Source organism: Miscanthus floridulus, chromosome 8 (assembly GCF_019320115.1).
Source record: "Miscanthus floridulus cultivar M001 chromosome 8, ASM1932011v1, whole genome shotgun sequence".
In the NCBI taxonomy this organism is placed as follows: domain Eukaryota; kingdom Viridiplantae; phylum Streptophyta; class Magnoliopsida; order Poales; family Poaceae; genus Miscanthus; species Miscanthus floridulus.
This window is the reverse complement of record NC_089587.1, coordinates 177,866,413-177,882,322: the sequence shown is the minus strand read 5'-3', so window position 1 is coordinate 177,882,322 and position 15,910 is coordinate 177,866,413. Positions and strand designations below refer to the sequence as shown.

General features: G+C 46.8%; 2 protein-coding genes across 2 annotated transcripts; both read right to left on the bottom strand.

The window, feature by feature from the left end:
• Window positions 1–7,972: 7,972 nt before the first annotated feature.
• On the bottom strand, window positions 7,973–9,648 carry LOC136474126 (pentatricopeptide repeat-containing protein At1g09900-like). Its single transcript, XM_066471733.1, has one exon. The coding sequence runs from the start codon at window positions 9,645–9,647 to the stop codon at window positions 8,220–8,222; it is 1,428 nt and encodes a 475-aa protein (XP_066327830.1). The 5' UTR covers window position 9,648; the 3' UTR covers window positions 7,973–8,219.
• A 3,616-nt stretch (window positions 9,649–13,264) lies between these two features.
• Window positions 13,265–15,184, bottom strand: LOC136477612 (uncharacterized). Its single transcript, XM_066475824.1, has one exon. It carries the CDS (start codon window positions 15,015–15,017, stop codon window positions 13,347–13,349), a length of 1,671 nt encoding a protein of 556 aa, XP_066331921.1. The 5' UTR covers window positions 15,018–15,184; the 3' UTR covers window positions 13,265–13,346.
• Window positions 15,185–15,910: the final 726 nt, after the last annotated feature.

The following is a 15,910-nucleotide window of genomic DNA, read 5'->3' as shown; positions in this document are numbered from 1 at the left end:
TCTAATCTCTGTCTAGAACATGTACTAGGACTTACTACCCATTTACATGAAGTATCCGGCTTGATCTATGCTCCTAGAGATCCTATAAGTCTAACAATGGTATCAGAGCCATCGGTTTCTAGGGTTTTTAGATCTAGAACGGGTAAACCGATTAGAAAATAAAGTAGAAGGTTAGATCCAGTGCGGGTCTAAGAAGAACAGAGGGTTCGGTTGAACCCTAACCCTAACTGGGTTAAGGAAAGGAGAAGAAGAAGAGGGTTTCGGCCTTAAGAACGTAAGAGCCGAACCCTAAACCTGTGAAGATTTCACGGGGAAGATAAACAGTGAAACCCTAACAAGAAAAGAAACCCTAACCCTAGATCCCCAATCGGTTGAATCCGAGAAGAACAAAAGAAAGAAGCAAATCAGAGGGGGATGTTAGGGAAGGGGAGGCCTACCTCGCCGTAGCGCAGCGCTGCTGCTTCGCCGGCGCATGGGGAAAAGAAGGTCGAGTCGGGGGCACTGCTCGCCAGGCTCTGACCAAAGGGGCGCCGCGGCCAGGCCGCTCGACAGCAGCGCGCTCACCCGCTGGGGAGCGCGCTCGCCGACGAGGGGGCCAGTGACGGCGCCGAGGCTCTGCTCGCCCTCCGTCGTCTTCTCACTCGGTTGCCGCTGTGCTGCGCTGAGAAGAGAGGCGAAGAGAGAGAAAGGGTGGAGCAGAATGGCCGCTAGGGTTTCAAGGGAGCCGCTGCGGTCGGCGTTTTGATCATACGACGCGCGCGGACGGCCGTCGGATCGGCGCGGACGGCCGGGATCGATCGGGCCGTTTCACGGCCTAGGTGGGCGCGCGCAGCCGCGACACTTTGCCGGCCCAGGCCCACGTTGCGACCTAGGTGCGGCCGGGCGCCGCGCAGAGAAATAGGCCGGGCCGTTTTGCCGGCTAGGCTGAAAACAGTATACATTTTGAGTCATTTTGTTTTTTCTTTTTCCAGTAAAAGTTTTATCCCCTGGAAAATGAATAATGGCTTAAGAAAAATAGAAAAGAGAATTTTCCTGTGGGTAAAATTCACTAAATTGAGATTATTTTTCTGCTGCATATTTAAAGATGTTATTTTCATTATTAAATTCGAACCAACGGGAGAATTTAATTTTGAAAATAGATATGTTTTAATTGATTATAATATTGTTATTATTCTGACCAACGTTGATTAATGATAATATTATGATGTTTTGTCTTGCATTAATTCTATTTCTGCCCAACGGTGATGTAGAATTAATGTAGAGGACAATTGTATGTTTTAATTTTGACCAACGTTGGAACTAAGGCATGCAATTGTTATTGTTATTATATTTATGTTCTCACTCTATATGAATTGTGTTTTCAGGCGGATACAACTTAATAGGTTGTATCAAAGAGATCCCCACTCTCAAAGGTGATAACTATATGGAGTGAAAGAAAAAGATTGATCTGGCCTTCATCTTGGTTGAGGTGGACTGGGTAGTCACCTCACCGTGTCCCACTGAGCCTGTGGCACCGGTGAGGGAGACAAACAAGACTAATGCTGCTTGGACAACCAAAGAGAGGGATTTTGCATCCCAAAGAATGTCCTATGACCTTAAGCATAGGAAATGAGTCACTGTCAATAAGAAATGTTTGGTTGTGATAAAGAACACAATTGAGCCTGCAATTGTGGGCTCAATCTCAGAGTGTGACACTGTCACTGAGTACCTTAAAAGAATAAAGAGTCAGTTCACTAGCTCTTCAAAGACATATGCTACCTAGCTGATAAAGCAGCTGCTGACAGAGAGGTACTTAGGTAATGGTGGCATAAGAGAGCACATACTAAGGATGAGCAATTTGACATCCAAGCTGAAACCAATGGATCTGGCTCTCAAGGAAGAGTTCCTTATCCATCTGATTTTTGCTTCCTTGCCAAAAGAGTTTGACACTTTTGTTGTCAACTACAACATGCAACCCGAAAATGGGACATAGAGAGGCTCATGGCTATGTGTGTGCAAGAGGAGGAGAGAATAAAAGCTGTCAATGGTGGCTCTATCAATTATTTGAAAGACAATAAGAAAAAGAATAATAATGCTAACTCCTCCTCAAAGTCAAAGGGAAAGAGTCACATGCTGCATCAGCCTCAGCAAAACAAGTTTACAGTAGAGAAAGATCAATGTCTCTATTGCAAGAAGACGGGACATTATAAGAAAAATTGTTCCGATTACTTAAAGATGATCATGGTAAAGAAAGGTGAGAACATTATTACGTTCATAAATGAATCCCTGTATGTACAGTATTTGAAATCTACTTGGTGGATTGACTCGGGTGCAACTATTCATGTTGCTAATTCTTTACAGGGATTTCGTTCGACGAGGACTACGCAAAGAAGAGAAAGACACGTTAAAGTTGCAAATGGAGTCCGAGCAGATGTCGAAGCCATTGGCGATCTTTCTATAGAGCTTGCTGATGGCTTCACACTTTTACTTAGAGATATTCTTTATGTTCCCTCATTACAGAGAAACTTGATTAGTGTTTCATGCTTGGACAATGATAGATATGATTGCTATTTTGAAATTGGCAAATGTAAGATAACATTTAATAATGCATGTGTTGGTCTTGCTATTTTACAAAATAAGCTTTATCTGTTATCACTACGTAATGATATGAATGTTGCATGCGATAATGGGAACGTTGCGTGCGACAATGTGAATGTATCCTCGTCTACGGATGTAAACAGAAAACGAAAGAGAACTCACGATGCATTGTCGAAATTATAGCACTGTCGTTTAGGCCATATTTTGAGGGAGAGAATAGAAAGACTAGTTAAGAATAATATTCTTCCTCTATTAGAGCTCTCAGATTTAGAACAATGCAGAGAATGCATTAAAGGAAAGTATGTAAAGAAAATTAAGAAAGATGTCAAACGAAGCATAGGAATTTTACAGATTATTCATACAGATATCTGTTGTCTGTTTCCTATAAAGAGTGTGGATGGTTATGATTCGTTCATAACATTCACAGATGATTACTCCCGTTATGGCTATATTTATCCAATCAAAAAAAGAATAGAAGCATTAGATAAATTTAAGATATTTAAGGCAGAAATTGAAAACCAACACCGTTTAAAGATTAAGATAGTCAGGTCCGACCGTGGGGGGAGTACTATGGTCGGCATACCCCATATGGCCAAGTCCCTAGACCCTTTACAAGGTTCTTACAGGAGAATGGCATAGTAGCCTAGTATTCTACACCGGGCGAATCTTAGCAGAATAGAGTAGCTGAAAGACACAATCATACCCTGATGGATATGGTGCACAGTATGATAAGTTACTCCACCTTACCGTTGAGCCTGTGGATAGAGACGTTAAAAATCGCTATTCATATTCTTAATAGAGTACCAAGTAAGTCGGTGCCCAAAACACCGTATGAGTTGTGGACAAGAAGAGTACCCTCACTAAACCACTTACATGTGTGGGGGAGTCCTGCTGAGGCTAAAGTATTTAACCCAAATATTGGGAAGCTAGATCCTAAAACAGTAAGTTGTCATTTCATTGGCTACCTAGAAAAGTCAAAAGGTTTTCATTTCTACTGTCTAGACAAACATACAAAGTTTGTGAAAATGAGACACGCTGTCTTCCTAGATGATGAAATAATGAGAGGGAGCATGGTAGCTCGAGAAATTGACCTTGAAGAGAAGCGGGTATATGCGCCCACTCCGATAATTCATGAGCCATTTTTCTCACTACCTATTTATCGCTGTACCGATAGTGCAAGATACTGTGGTGCCAGTACCTGTTGTTATTCCACCTGTGGCAACAATGAATGACGATGAGGAACTTGTTCTTCAGGATCCTGTAGAACCTATTGCCACACATGAGGGGGAGCAACAACAGCCTCAAACAGAAGAAGTGCCAAATGTGGAGACCCCTAGAAGGTCTCAAAGAGTTAGAAAATAAGCTATTCCTGCTGACTATGAAGTATACAACACTGAGGAATTTTAGATGGAGGATGATCCCACCTCATTTGAAGAAGCCATGAGAAGTGATCATTCATCAAAGTGGCTCGAGGCCATGGAAGATGAAATTAAATCTATGAATGCCAATAAAGTTTAGGACTTAGAAATAATTCCTAAAGGAGCCAAAACAGTAGGCTGTAAATGGGTCTATAAAACAAAACTTGACTCTCAAGGAAATATAGAGAGATATAAAGCGTGACTTGTGGCAAAAGGCTTTATGCAAAGAGAAGGAATTGATTACAATGAGACATTTTCTCCAGTCTCATGTAAGGATTCCTTTAGAATCATAATGGCATTAGTGGCATATTACGATTTAAAATTATATCAGATGGATGTAAAGACGACATTTCTCAATAGAGACTTGGATGAAAATATTTACATGGCACAATCAAAAGATTTTGTCGTGGAAGGAAAAGATCGAATGGGATGTCGCCTAAAGAAATCAATTTATGGATTAAAACAAGCTTCAAGACAGTGGTACTTGAAGTTTGATCAGACAATAAGGAATTTTGGGTTTAAAGAGAATGTTGAGGACAATTGTGTCTATGCAATGTTTAAGAATGGGAAGTTTATCTTCCTCGTCCTGTATGTGGACGGCATCTTACTTGCTAGTAGTGATGTCAGTCTACTACTGGAGACAAAGAAGTTTTTGTCCTCAAAATTTGATATGAAAGATCTTGGTGAAGTCTCGTTCGTTCTAGGGATCGAGATTCATCGAGATAGAAGTAAAGGGGTATTAGGACTTTCACAAAAGTCATACATAGAAAGAATCTTAAAGAAATTCAGTATGCACAAATATAATCCCCCACCTGCTCCTATAGTCAAGGGCGACAGATATGGGGATTTTCAATGCCCTAGGAACCAATATGAGATCGATCAAATGAAAGTGTTTCCATATGCTTCAGCTGTCGGAAGCTTGCAATATGTTCAAGTATGTACGTGCCCTGACTTGGCATTTGTTACCGGGTTACTTGGCAGATTCCAGAGCAATCCTGGAATAGAACACTAGAAATTAGTAAAGAAAGTCTTGTGTTATTTGCAAGGAACAAAAGGCCTCATGATGACGTATAGAAGATCTGATTCACTCTATATAGTGGGATATTCAGATTCTGATTATGCGGAAGATGATAGAAAATCCACGTCTGGATATGTATTCACTCTCGTAGGGGAGCAATTTCATGGAAAAGCTCAAAGCAAACCGTCACTACATCGTCCACAATGTATGCTGAGTTTATAGCGTGTTATGAGGCAACGGGGCAGGTGAACTGGCTAAAGAAGTTCATACCCGGTTTGAAGGTGGTTGACGACATCTATAGACCACTTAAGTTATACTACGATAATAATTTAGCAGTACAATATGCTCACAACAATAAGTCAAGTGGTGCTGCCAAACACATTGACGTAAAGTATTATGTTATGAAAGATAAAGTCCAGGATCATGTCATAAGTCTTGAGCACATAAGTACTGAAAAGATGCTCGCGAATCCGTTTACAAAAGGCTTACCACCCAACGTGTTCAGAGAACATGTAGCCGGCATGGATTTAAGGGAAAGCCTATAATTCCTAGACAAAAGAAGGCCCAAAGATAAGTATCTATTTTAGAACAGAGTGGTGTGTTGTAGCAATTAAATCTATCGGCAATGGACCGTGACGATGAGACATGCTCTATGCGCTAATCTGTAATGGAATGAACAAAAGTAAATGATATGAAAATGAAAGATGGAAGGAGATCAAGGGGGAGATTGTTAGATTGATCTCTAATCCTAACTAGACCCATGAAAGCTCTAGTTTGGTTTTGGTGAATTAATGAAACCCTAAGTGCTAACCTAGTTTATCAAGTGATCATGAGATAGGTAGCACACTACAAGTGGTAAAGCAAATGAAGATCATAACATGATGATGATGCCATGATGATGATCAAGTGCTTGGACTTGGAAAGAATAAAGAGAAAAACAAAAAGCTCAAGGCAAAGGTATAAATTATAGGAGCTATTTTATTTAGTGATCAAGACACTTAGAGAGTGTGGTCACATTTAGGATTGATAGCCGTACTATTAAGAGGGGTGAAACTCGTATCGGAATGCGGTTATCAAAGTACCACTAGATGCTCTAACTCATTGCATATGCATTTAGGATCTAGTGGAGTGCTAACACCCTTGAAAATGTTTGTGAAAATATGCTAACACATGTGCACAAGGTGATACACTTAGTGGTTGGTATATTTGATCAAGGGCGGTGAAGTTTGGAGCAAGGGTAAGAAACTCCACCGGCGGAGTGTCCGCCCGTAGAGTGCGGACAGTCCGACGATGCCACCGGCGCCCTAGACAGAAAAGACGGAGGTCACTGAAAGTGACCGGACGCTGGCCTCGGTTGGACCGGCGCGTCTGATCAGGTGTAACAGCGAAGACGTTGGCGTCGGTCAAATGACCGGACGCTGGGTCGCTCTACGACTGGACGCTGGCAGGGTGCGTCTGGTCAGTGCTGACGTACGCTAACGTGAGGCGCACAGAGGAGATGATGAGTGACCGAACGCTAGGTGAGTCCGGTCGGGCATGAAAATTCGCGTTTGGAACCTTACTAGAAACGACCGGACGCTGAGGTCCAACGTCCGGTCACTTTCTAACTGACGCGTCCGGTCAACTGATGGCTGAAATCTGACGAAAAGCATTTGAAGCAGGGGACACGTGGCGTGAATCACGTGACCGGACGCTGAGAGCCAGCGTCCGGTCGATTGGACCGGAGCGTCCGGTCACCCCGCGTTGTGCCCAGTGAAAGGGTACAACGACTCTATTTTATGGGGGCTTTTATTTAAGCCCCATGGCCGGTTGAAGCTCACACCTTTGGCTATTTTCATTAACATAGCAACCTTGTGAGCTTAGCCAAAGCCCTCCCACTCATCTCCATCATTGATTCATCATCTTTGTGAGATTGGGAGAGAATTCAAGTGCATTGCTTGAGTGTTTGCATCTAGAGGCACTTGGTGTTCGTGTTTCGCTACGGATTTCGCTTGTTACTCTTGGTGGTTGCCGCCACCTAGCCGGCTTGGAGCAGCGAGGATTGTTGAGCGGAGGGTGGTGATTGTCTTTGGCTCCGATCGTGGTGATTGTGAGGGGTTCTTGACCTTTCCCCGGCGGAGCGCCAAAAGGTACTCTAGTGGATTGCTCGTGGCTTGTGTGATCCTCATCTTATGCTGGTTGTGCGGCACCCTATTGAGGGTTTGGCGTGTGAAGCCAATTAGCGCGTGAATCTCCAAGTGAGTGAATCGCCACAACGAGAAGTAGCTTGCCGGCAAGCAAGTGAACCTCGATAAAAAATCATTGTGTTCATCATTGATTCCGAGGTGATTGGTCTTCATTGTTATTTATCCTTATGATTGATTGGTTTCTTCATCTACACGGCGGTATAGCCTTCTTGATCACTCTCTTTACTTTACCGCAAACTAGTTGACAAGCTCTTTAGTGTAGCTAGTTGTGAGAGCTTGCTTGCTTGGTTGGTGTGGCTCTTTAGTTAGCCTTTGAGAGCACACTAACATAGGGTAGTGTCATAGCTTTTGTGTGAATAGACACTATCTAAACTAGAATTGTGGTAGGTGGCTTGCATTTTAAGTAGGCTAACGCAACACTTGCTTCGCCTCATAATTGTCTAACCATTTTGTTAAGTGTTGTTGTAGAAATTTTTATTAGGCTATTCACTCCCCCTCTAGCCATTAGGACCTTTCAACCCAACGATCCAGTGGGACCTTTGATTCACACCCTGATCGGGGGCGCCCAGCCCACTATAGCTGGAGGGCCCCTGTCACACTGCGCTATAAAAAGAGGTGGGGGCCGCCGGCTCTTAACACGAGGTTCGCCTGAGCCAAGCTCCCCACCGAAATCCCTAAACCCTAATCCGATCTAGAGGGGCGCAGCTAGTGACGGGAAGCCATCAGCCGCGCCGCCTCTGCATCTACACCGAAGGGCTGCCACCACGCCGGACTTCACTGCGCTGCCACCGGTCTTCACCGCCGGTCGCCACTGCTCATCACCGTACTCTTCCCCGACCGTCGCTGCCTAGCGCAGACACCGACTCTATGGCGGACGCGAGCGGATCCTCCTCTGCGGTGTCAGGTTCGACACGTTCCTCTACTTCTCCATCTAATCTCTGTCTAGAACATGTACTAGAACTTGCTACCTATTTACATGAAGTACCCGGCTTGATCTATGCTCCTAGAGATCCTATAAGTCTAACACAGATTGCTCAACAATTCCATGGCGTCATCAATACACCTTTCGTTGCACAAACCATCGATAATACAATTGTATGTGACAATATCAGGGTTGCAACCATTCTCTGACATTTGTTCAACAACTTTGATTGCACGATCAACCAACCCTTTCTGACATAGAGAAGCAATTATTGTGTTGAATGTCACTTCATCAGGGGGACAATCACTGCAGACCATATCAGCCATGAGCTCCTCAGCGTGCTCCCATTGTTCTATGCCGCACAGGCCCTTCAAAACAGTGGTATATGCAATTGTATCAGGTTTGCACCCATATGATTTCAGTCTGCTTAACAATTCAACCGCATCATCAACACGCCCTACGTCACACAAACCATCAAGAATACTGCTGTATGTGACAATATCAGGGACGCATCCATGCTCTGACATATGATCAACAACTTTAATTGCACAATCAACTAAGCCTTGCTGACACAGAGAAGTGACTATTGTGTTGAATGTCACTTCATCTGGGGCACATTTGTTGCTGGCCATCTCAGCGAAGAGCTCCTCAACCTCCTTCCACCGTTCAGAGCCACACAAACTCTTCAACACAGGTGTGTAGGTGACAGCATCAGGTTTGCATCCATGGGACGGCAAGTTGCTCAATACATTCAGAGCTTCATCAACATCGCCCTCGTTGCACATGGCATTGATGAGGACATTGTACGTGACTATGTCCGGCTCGCAGCCCTTGGCGCGCATCTCATCAAGGAGCACCATGGCCTGCCTGTAGCCGATCGCCTTGCAGGTGGCGTCCAGGAGGATGCTGTAGGCGACGACGCTAGGGGAGCACCCCCGGTGGAGCATGTCGTCGAACACCGCCAGGGCGTCAGGGACGCGCCCGCGGACGCAAAGCGCGCGGATGAGCGGGTTGAACGTGAACGTGTCCGGCGGGAACGGCATGCCGCTGATGAGGCGGCGCGCGTCCTCGATCCGGCCGGCGCGGCAGTACCCGTTGACCATGGTGTTGTAGGTGACGACGTTGGCGGAGGAGCCGAGCGCCGCGAACACGCGCTCCGCGTCGGCGACGCGGCCGCCCGAGCACAGCCGCTTGATGAGGATGTTGCAGGGGACGACGGGCAGGCACTTCCCGCTGCCGCCGGAGGCCATGGAATCGACGAGCGCGAGCGCGTCGTCGATCTCCTCGCGCTGTATGAGGCTGCGCAGGCGCCTCTTGGCTCCCTCTCCGCGCCGGGGCGGGCCCCTCGGCTGCCTCCGCCACTTGCTGTCGACATGTTGGTCGTGCTGTTCGGGGGTGGCTCGCTGTCGCCTGGACCTTGGATTCGGGGTGTGGAGAGAAGAAGAGGCCGCAACTCGGAGTGCGGGCTTCGGGAGCAGCGGCGCCGACGAGGTCGCCATCGCCATGAGATAAAGCCATAGAGGCATAGAGCTGCTGAACGACTGAACCAGAAGAAGCCGAGAGAAGAAACTCGCGCTGTCACAACGGGACAGGTCGCACGGGCAGCAGGGTTTGGGCCTTGTGAGCCCAGGTCGGGTGGGCCGGGCTGCATATATCACCTGGGCTTGGGTTATTGTGCGCGTGGTTGCCCATTTGCCCTATCTTCCTGCTTGGAACAGTTGGGAGAGAGAGAGAGAGACATCTATTTCCCACAATCCAAACGCCAAGAGGGGGGAAGGGAGCGAGAGAGCGGCGGAGGCGATGGCGAGCGGAGGGAAGGGGCTCAACGCGACTGGGGAGTTCTTCCGGCGGAGGGACGAGTGGAGGAGGCACCCGATGGTGGGAAACCAGCTGCGCCACGCTACACCGGGGCTCGGCATCGCCATCGTCGCCTTCGGGATCTACCTCGTCGGCGAGGCCGCCTACAACCGCCTCTACCGCCCCTCCGGCGACCACCACCACTAGATCGGCGGCCGGGATCCGCGACTCCAAGGTAAGCCCCCACCCGTGCCCGCCCCCTTGTTTACCTGGAGATATGAGTTTGTTTGGTCAGGCTTGGATTGGACAATCCATTTGGAGGGATTTGATAGGGTTTGTTCATGTAGATCTGTCCTTTCAGGATGGCGTTCTATTGTTTCCTTTAGATCGGGTTATGAATTCGCACACTGGACACAACAGCCCTGTTTGGATTAAACTGAACTGAAGTGATTAGCCTGCGCGGATTATGTTCGCCAAAGCTTTGGGACCAGAACGCGGCTCTTACCTGCACCAATGTTCTGTATGCATTCATCTTCTGTCGAATAGCATATGTTGACACACTGACCGGGAACCAGTAAACCACTAAACATAATATCTATGAAATGAAAGGGTTGGACTTCTAAAGAAATCTTGCAAGACCATGTCACGACTGCAAGGGTGCGACCCATAAGCATTTATCTTCTCCACTTGTATCTATCAGTCGTGACACACCAGCTTAAATATTTCAGATTCAAGGGAAATGCCAAACCTCTGCAACTCATAAATATTTATCTTCTCCACTGGTAGTTAGTACAGTACTTAATAGTCTGCCAACTTAATTCTTGTGGCATCAAGGCCATCAATTCTTGAGCAACTCACTTGTAAGGCCATCAATTCTTGAGCAACTCACTTGTATGTAGAATAATCACTTACCACTAGCATAGTTTTTGGTTGGTGCACTTCAAGTGTTAATGTAAATGGTGTCAAATTACACTGCAAATGTAAGGGGATAGTAGACAGCAGAGATTGTTTGGTTCTGCCCTGCTGTCAAATCCCATGTCACAATCACGACCCTCTGAGACTCGAACATCCAATGCTGTTGACCTCCCCATCGGACTAGCTCTGGCAGACCCCTCGCCACTCCTTGAAACACTCCACCCTGTAGATCACCTTCAAGGCAACCATGGCTGCCGCTGTGTACTCCATCATTGTCTCTACCATAGCAAGGGTATGGACTATGGAGATTGAGAGAGAGATGGGGACAGAAAGATATCTGATAGGATCGACAAGGATCCACAACGATCGGAAACTTGCTCTTGCTGAACAAGCAGAGAGGTAGCCAGGTGACCACGCGGTAGCAATGCTGTTCGTCTTTTGAAGCAAGGTCTGGGTGTTACAGAGAGAGGGAAGGAGGGAGGGATCCACAACAAACAGGAACCTGCTCTTCCTGAGCAAGCCGAGAGGTGGCCGCTGGCCAGGTAACCGTGAGGAAGCAACGCTGTTCGTTTTTTCGAGCAAGGTCTGGGTGGTACAGAGGAAGACAAGAGCCATGAGTGCAGTATCGTTTTGCGTTACTAGTAGAGTAGGAGCTGTAACAGGCTTGAATAGGCCTGGTATCCAATTCCTTGTAAAGGATAACGATCCATGCTAACCAAACAGCACCAAAATGTATTAAGAACAATCAATAGTTCTTTGTGTACAATCCAAACTTCGAACATATAAACTATATAAAATGAGAAACACCTTGTCAAGAAACTGGCTTAAGGTCAGGCTTTAAATTTTCTTGCCCAATATATATGTTCCAGCCATTTAAATTTTCATATGTGTTGAGAGGTATGTATTGAACTGCCAAAAGATCTTGTGAAATAGATGACTGTAGGCATGGGTTAATAGCTTGAAATATTTTGTAAGGTGCATGTACATTGTATATGATGTTAAGCAGACATATGGCTGTGGGTTTCCCCCCCTACTATTACTGTAGAACTGCTTAAAATTGTGGACATATCCTTTGGTTTATCGATACGTATTTCACATAACTGATATGTTTATTGTCCCTTAATAATGCCTACTGCTATTAATATAATGCTACACATATTAATTTGAGAATATTCTGTTTATGTCAATTCATATTGCATTCTCGTTATGTTCTGATGAAATAAAAAGTAGCAACTCTTATTAGTAGATCAGTTGGAAATCTTATGTACAAATCTATCAAGATTCAAAAGTCATGATAGTTGGTTGAAATTTCACTAGTTATATTATGCCACTGATTTCCCCATGCTTTAAGGCCCTCTCTGAAATGTTGGAAAAACAAAGGAAAAACGTTGGATTCCCATTCCTATGGGTAGAGTTAGGCCTCCTAGAATGCGGGAAACTTTCCTGTTTCCTGCGTTTTCCATGTGAAAATGAACTGACTCCCGTGAAATTAATGTAGTACCCTTGTTTTGCAGAAATAACTTGCAGGAAAAACATGCGAAACTTTTCTTTTGTTCAATTTCACATGAAAACCATGGGAAAAAAACATCCACTCAAACCATGGGGAAAAAACATCCACTCAAACCATGGGAAGAGTTACTGTACCGCCTTTGTTTTTTTGTTCCTGTGTTTTTCCTGCGGTTCATCCAAACACCTATTCCTACAAAATTCATGTGTTTTTCATTCCCCTGTTTTACATGTGCATTCCTATCCTATTCTTGTGTTTTTTTCTATTTCTGCAAAAAAAATTATAAATCCTGTGTTCCAAATAAGGGCCTAAGTACATTAGTTTTGAGGGTGTTTGCTTATATTATGCTGGGGTTGGTTAAAATTCACAGCACATCTCTGCAAATGAAATCCAACGAATTACCTCATGATTTGGTTATTGGCTTATGAATATGCTTTTTCTTCTGGCATTTCTGCACTTGATTTATTTGCGCTCAATATCTATTTCTGCATGGGCCTTCGGGGTAAAAAAAACTGCGGGCTTGCTCTGGGGTTTCATCATAATCCAATACTCAGTTGCTTTAATGCTTGTGTGATTAATTGATGATATTATGTGTTGTAGGTCAAGTAGCTGGAGCTAAATTTACCAAGCACTGGTGTTGTTGATCTTTTTACAGTTTGAGCTCATAAGGCCAGCCATGACCATATTGTAATTTGTGACCAGGTAGACTTGCCCACTGGTCCAACTATTGTCTTGGAACCTGTTCTAATACTTGGAATCTGGATCTGACAATGCTCATGTATTTCAAGAATCCTGGGAATCTTCTATGTGCTTATTTGGTTTTGAAAGTGCTGCATCCACTTGACCTTAGTCGCTTCCGTTAATGTTAGCTGTTTTGATTGGTGGCCTGGTGGGGGACATGTCCAGCGTTGCAGCGAAATAAGCTAGCTATAGTATATCAGTACATTACTTTAAAACAGAGGTGTAGTTTTACAAAAGTTAGCACAAAAATGTCAGTCTGTCTCTGCTACCTACAATCATCCGATTCCGTCTCCGGCCAAGAGCCGCGCAATTCCGACGTTGGCCGTAGCGAGTATTCGTCTCCCCAGAGCCGCCGTCCTTCTCCATTCCTGCTCGTCTTACGTCCAACGTCCTTTCTGCCATCCTCACCTCGCCTGAATCTCCCACCCATGTCATCATCTCTGCCACCACTGTTGTTCCTAGCTCGATTCGTTCTTCTCGGCTTCCATTTTGGTGCCTCCAAATCCTCCGCAAAGCCACTGCTGCTGTTTGCGTGCGTGTCACCCTTCAAGTACTTCAACAGCTTCTCCCCACCGTTGGCATTAGCACTGTAGTTAGGTTTCGATCTTCCTCTAAGACTTTCCCTTCCATTCATCTTATTTCTAGCTCCCCGTCTTGGTTCCATTTCCCTCCCTCTTGCACTGTCTGATTCTGAATCAAAGCCATCACCCATCCAATCCTTTTTAGGAGCATTCCACCTGCCGGCACCATTCCCCGTGTCATCTTTCTTGCCCTTGCTTGCTCTCCATTTCGGCTCGGAGCCGCCGCGGATCACCTCAGATTCAGAGAAAGATCCAGCACCTGTTCTCCCCCTCTGCCTGACATGGCTGCCCGCTGTGGTCTTCAAGCCAGTCCATCTCCCACTTGCCTGCTTCCTTGGACTTGCACCGCTACTTCTCTCCTGCCATCTTTGCTCACGATGACCTTCTCTTGCTCCTTCCGAGTCCGAGAAGAAAGCATTACCACTCCAACCTCTGTCGTTGTTGCTGCCAGCAGCCATTGCGCCTGCAGCTTCCCATCTTGCCACACCATTGCTCCTTCCATTTCTCCTAACCACGGTTCCTTGCTCGTGCCAAGAACCGACATCTCCAATGTCCTTCGATTCAGAAATAGCATCGTTGTCATCATCATCATCATCCGAGGTCCAGTCACCGGCAATGCTGTCATCGGCGTCGCTGAGGGCATTCACCGGCTCCCATGTTCCATCCCTTTCCGTGAGTTCAACCGCAGGCTCGTGATCAGCAATGCCATTGTACGCTTCATCCTCCGCGGCATTCTCACGAACACCTTGCGCACTGCCACGCGGCGCCCTCGCCTCTCCGCCAGCGCTGACGAGCGCGTAGGGCTGTATGCTGTGGAAGGCGTTCCTGGGGAAGAACCTGGCGGAGGCCGCGCCTGTGGCCGGGGACGCGAAGACCCGGGGCCCGTCGCGGTCGTTCCAGAGGTCGACGCCGCCGGGGTGGTGGAAGCGGTCCGCGAGCGCCCTGAGCTGGTCCTCGGCCGCGACGGAGAGCAGGTTGGGAGCCACGGCGGACGCCTGGTCGTTGGAGGAGGAGGAGGAGTCCGGGTCCCAGGGCCGCTCGAGGTGCGCGACGGCGTCGCGGAGCTCGGCGCGCTTGCGCATCTCGTAGAGCTGGCGCTCGCGGGCGAGGCGCGCCTTGAGGAGCTGCCGGGCCTTCTTGGCCTGCATCCGCTTCCACTGCCACTTGGACACGCCGCCGGGGTAGGTGCGCGGCCCGCCGCCCATGCGGATGGCGAGGTCGCCACGGCGGCGGAGCGGGGGAAGGACGACGCCGCCAGGGGGGAGGAAGTGGGAGGGGAGGAGGATGTAGTGTGACGATAGGGAGCGGAGAGAGGAGAACGGTGGCGCCGGTGCCGACTGGGCAGGGATCAGCATGGCAGCGGAACGGCGGTGGCGCGCGCCTCCGGCCACGAGGTACCCGCCGTGTCTTGTGTGGCTAGCGGGGGGTGTCGATGCTATCGTCTGCAGCGGTGCAGCCTATCCTTGCTGAGCCCATAGCCGCTAGCCCATGGGTCATCGATCATCGTCTACGAATAAACGTGACCTCTGTCTTTGGTTTGGGGATAAGTTTTTTTTATTAAATATGGTTGGGTGGGTAGACTCATCCCCATCTTTTATTTGATATATCGGGGATTAAAATATGGATGACAGGTGCTTTTAACACCGTCCCTAAAAGTTAGGGCAGAGCAATGGAAGCTAACATTATTGGTGACTGTAGTACAAATAAATTAATCCATATAGATCGAGAGATATTGAGACTAGTACACAATGCAAATCACTATTTTTTTTTCTAGTGAGGGTCCCCAACTTGGTTTTCTCCTTCATCATGTGTCACTTTTATTCCTCTCTCCCTCTTATTTTTCTTATATGGATCATATTCTCTCTCCTAAACATATGTAGATGTTGTAGGTAATTATGACAATCGCAGAGCACCTTTTTTTTACAACGTGGCATCTGAACCTAGCTAAGCCACTGGCATTGGGGAAGCCCTTACCAACGGATCTGACCTGTCATTAGGTCTATTTTTCCTACCAAGCCTTATGTATTCCTCTTATCTTAGAATATGCTCTAACATTTCTATCCTTGTCTCTTGCCCCAGCCTGGCTACCCCGAGACACAGCTTGCCTCCTCCCATGGTCGAGCTTGTCCTCCGTCTCAGTTGGGCTATGCTCAATCTCGCCCTCTACCTCAGCCACGCCCTATCTTGCTATATCTCTGCCCAAGCTCATCTCCCTGCTGGCATCCATAGTTGTCCGAGCTCGGTTCAC

Bases quoted from the DNA above. Each gene is read 5' to 3' on its own strand.
- LOC136474126 (XM_066471733.1), bottom strand. From the start codon at position 9,647: ATGCCTCTATGGCTTTATCTCATGGCGATGGCGACCTCGTCGGCGCCG.
- LOC136477612 (XM_066475824.1), bottom strand. From the start codon at position 15,017: ATGCTGATCCCTGCCCAGTCGGCACCGGCGCCACCGTTCTCCTCTCTC.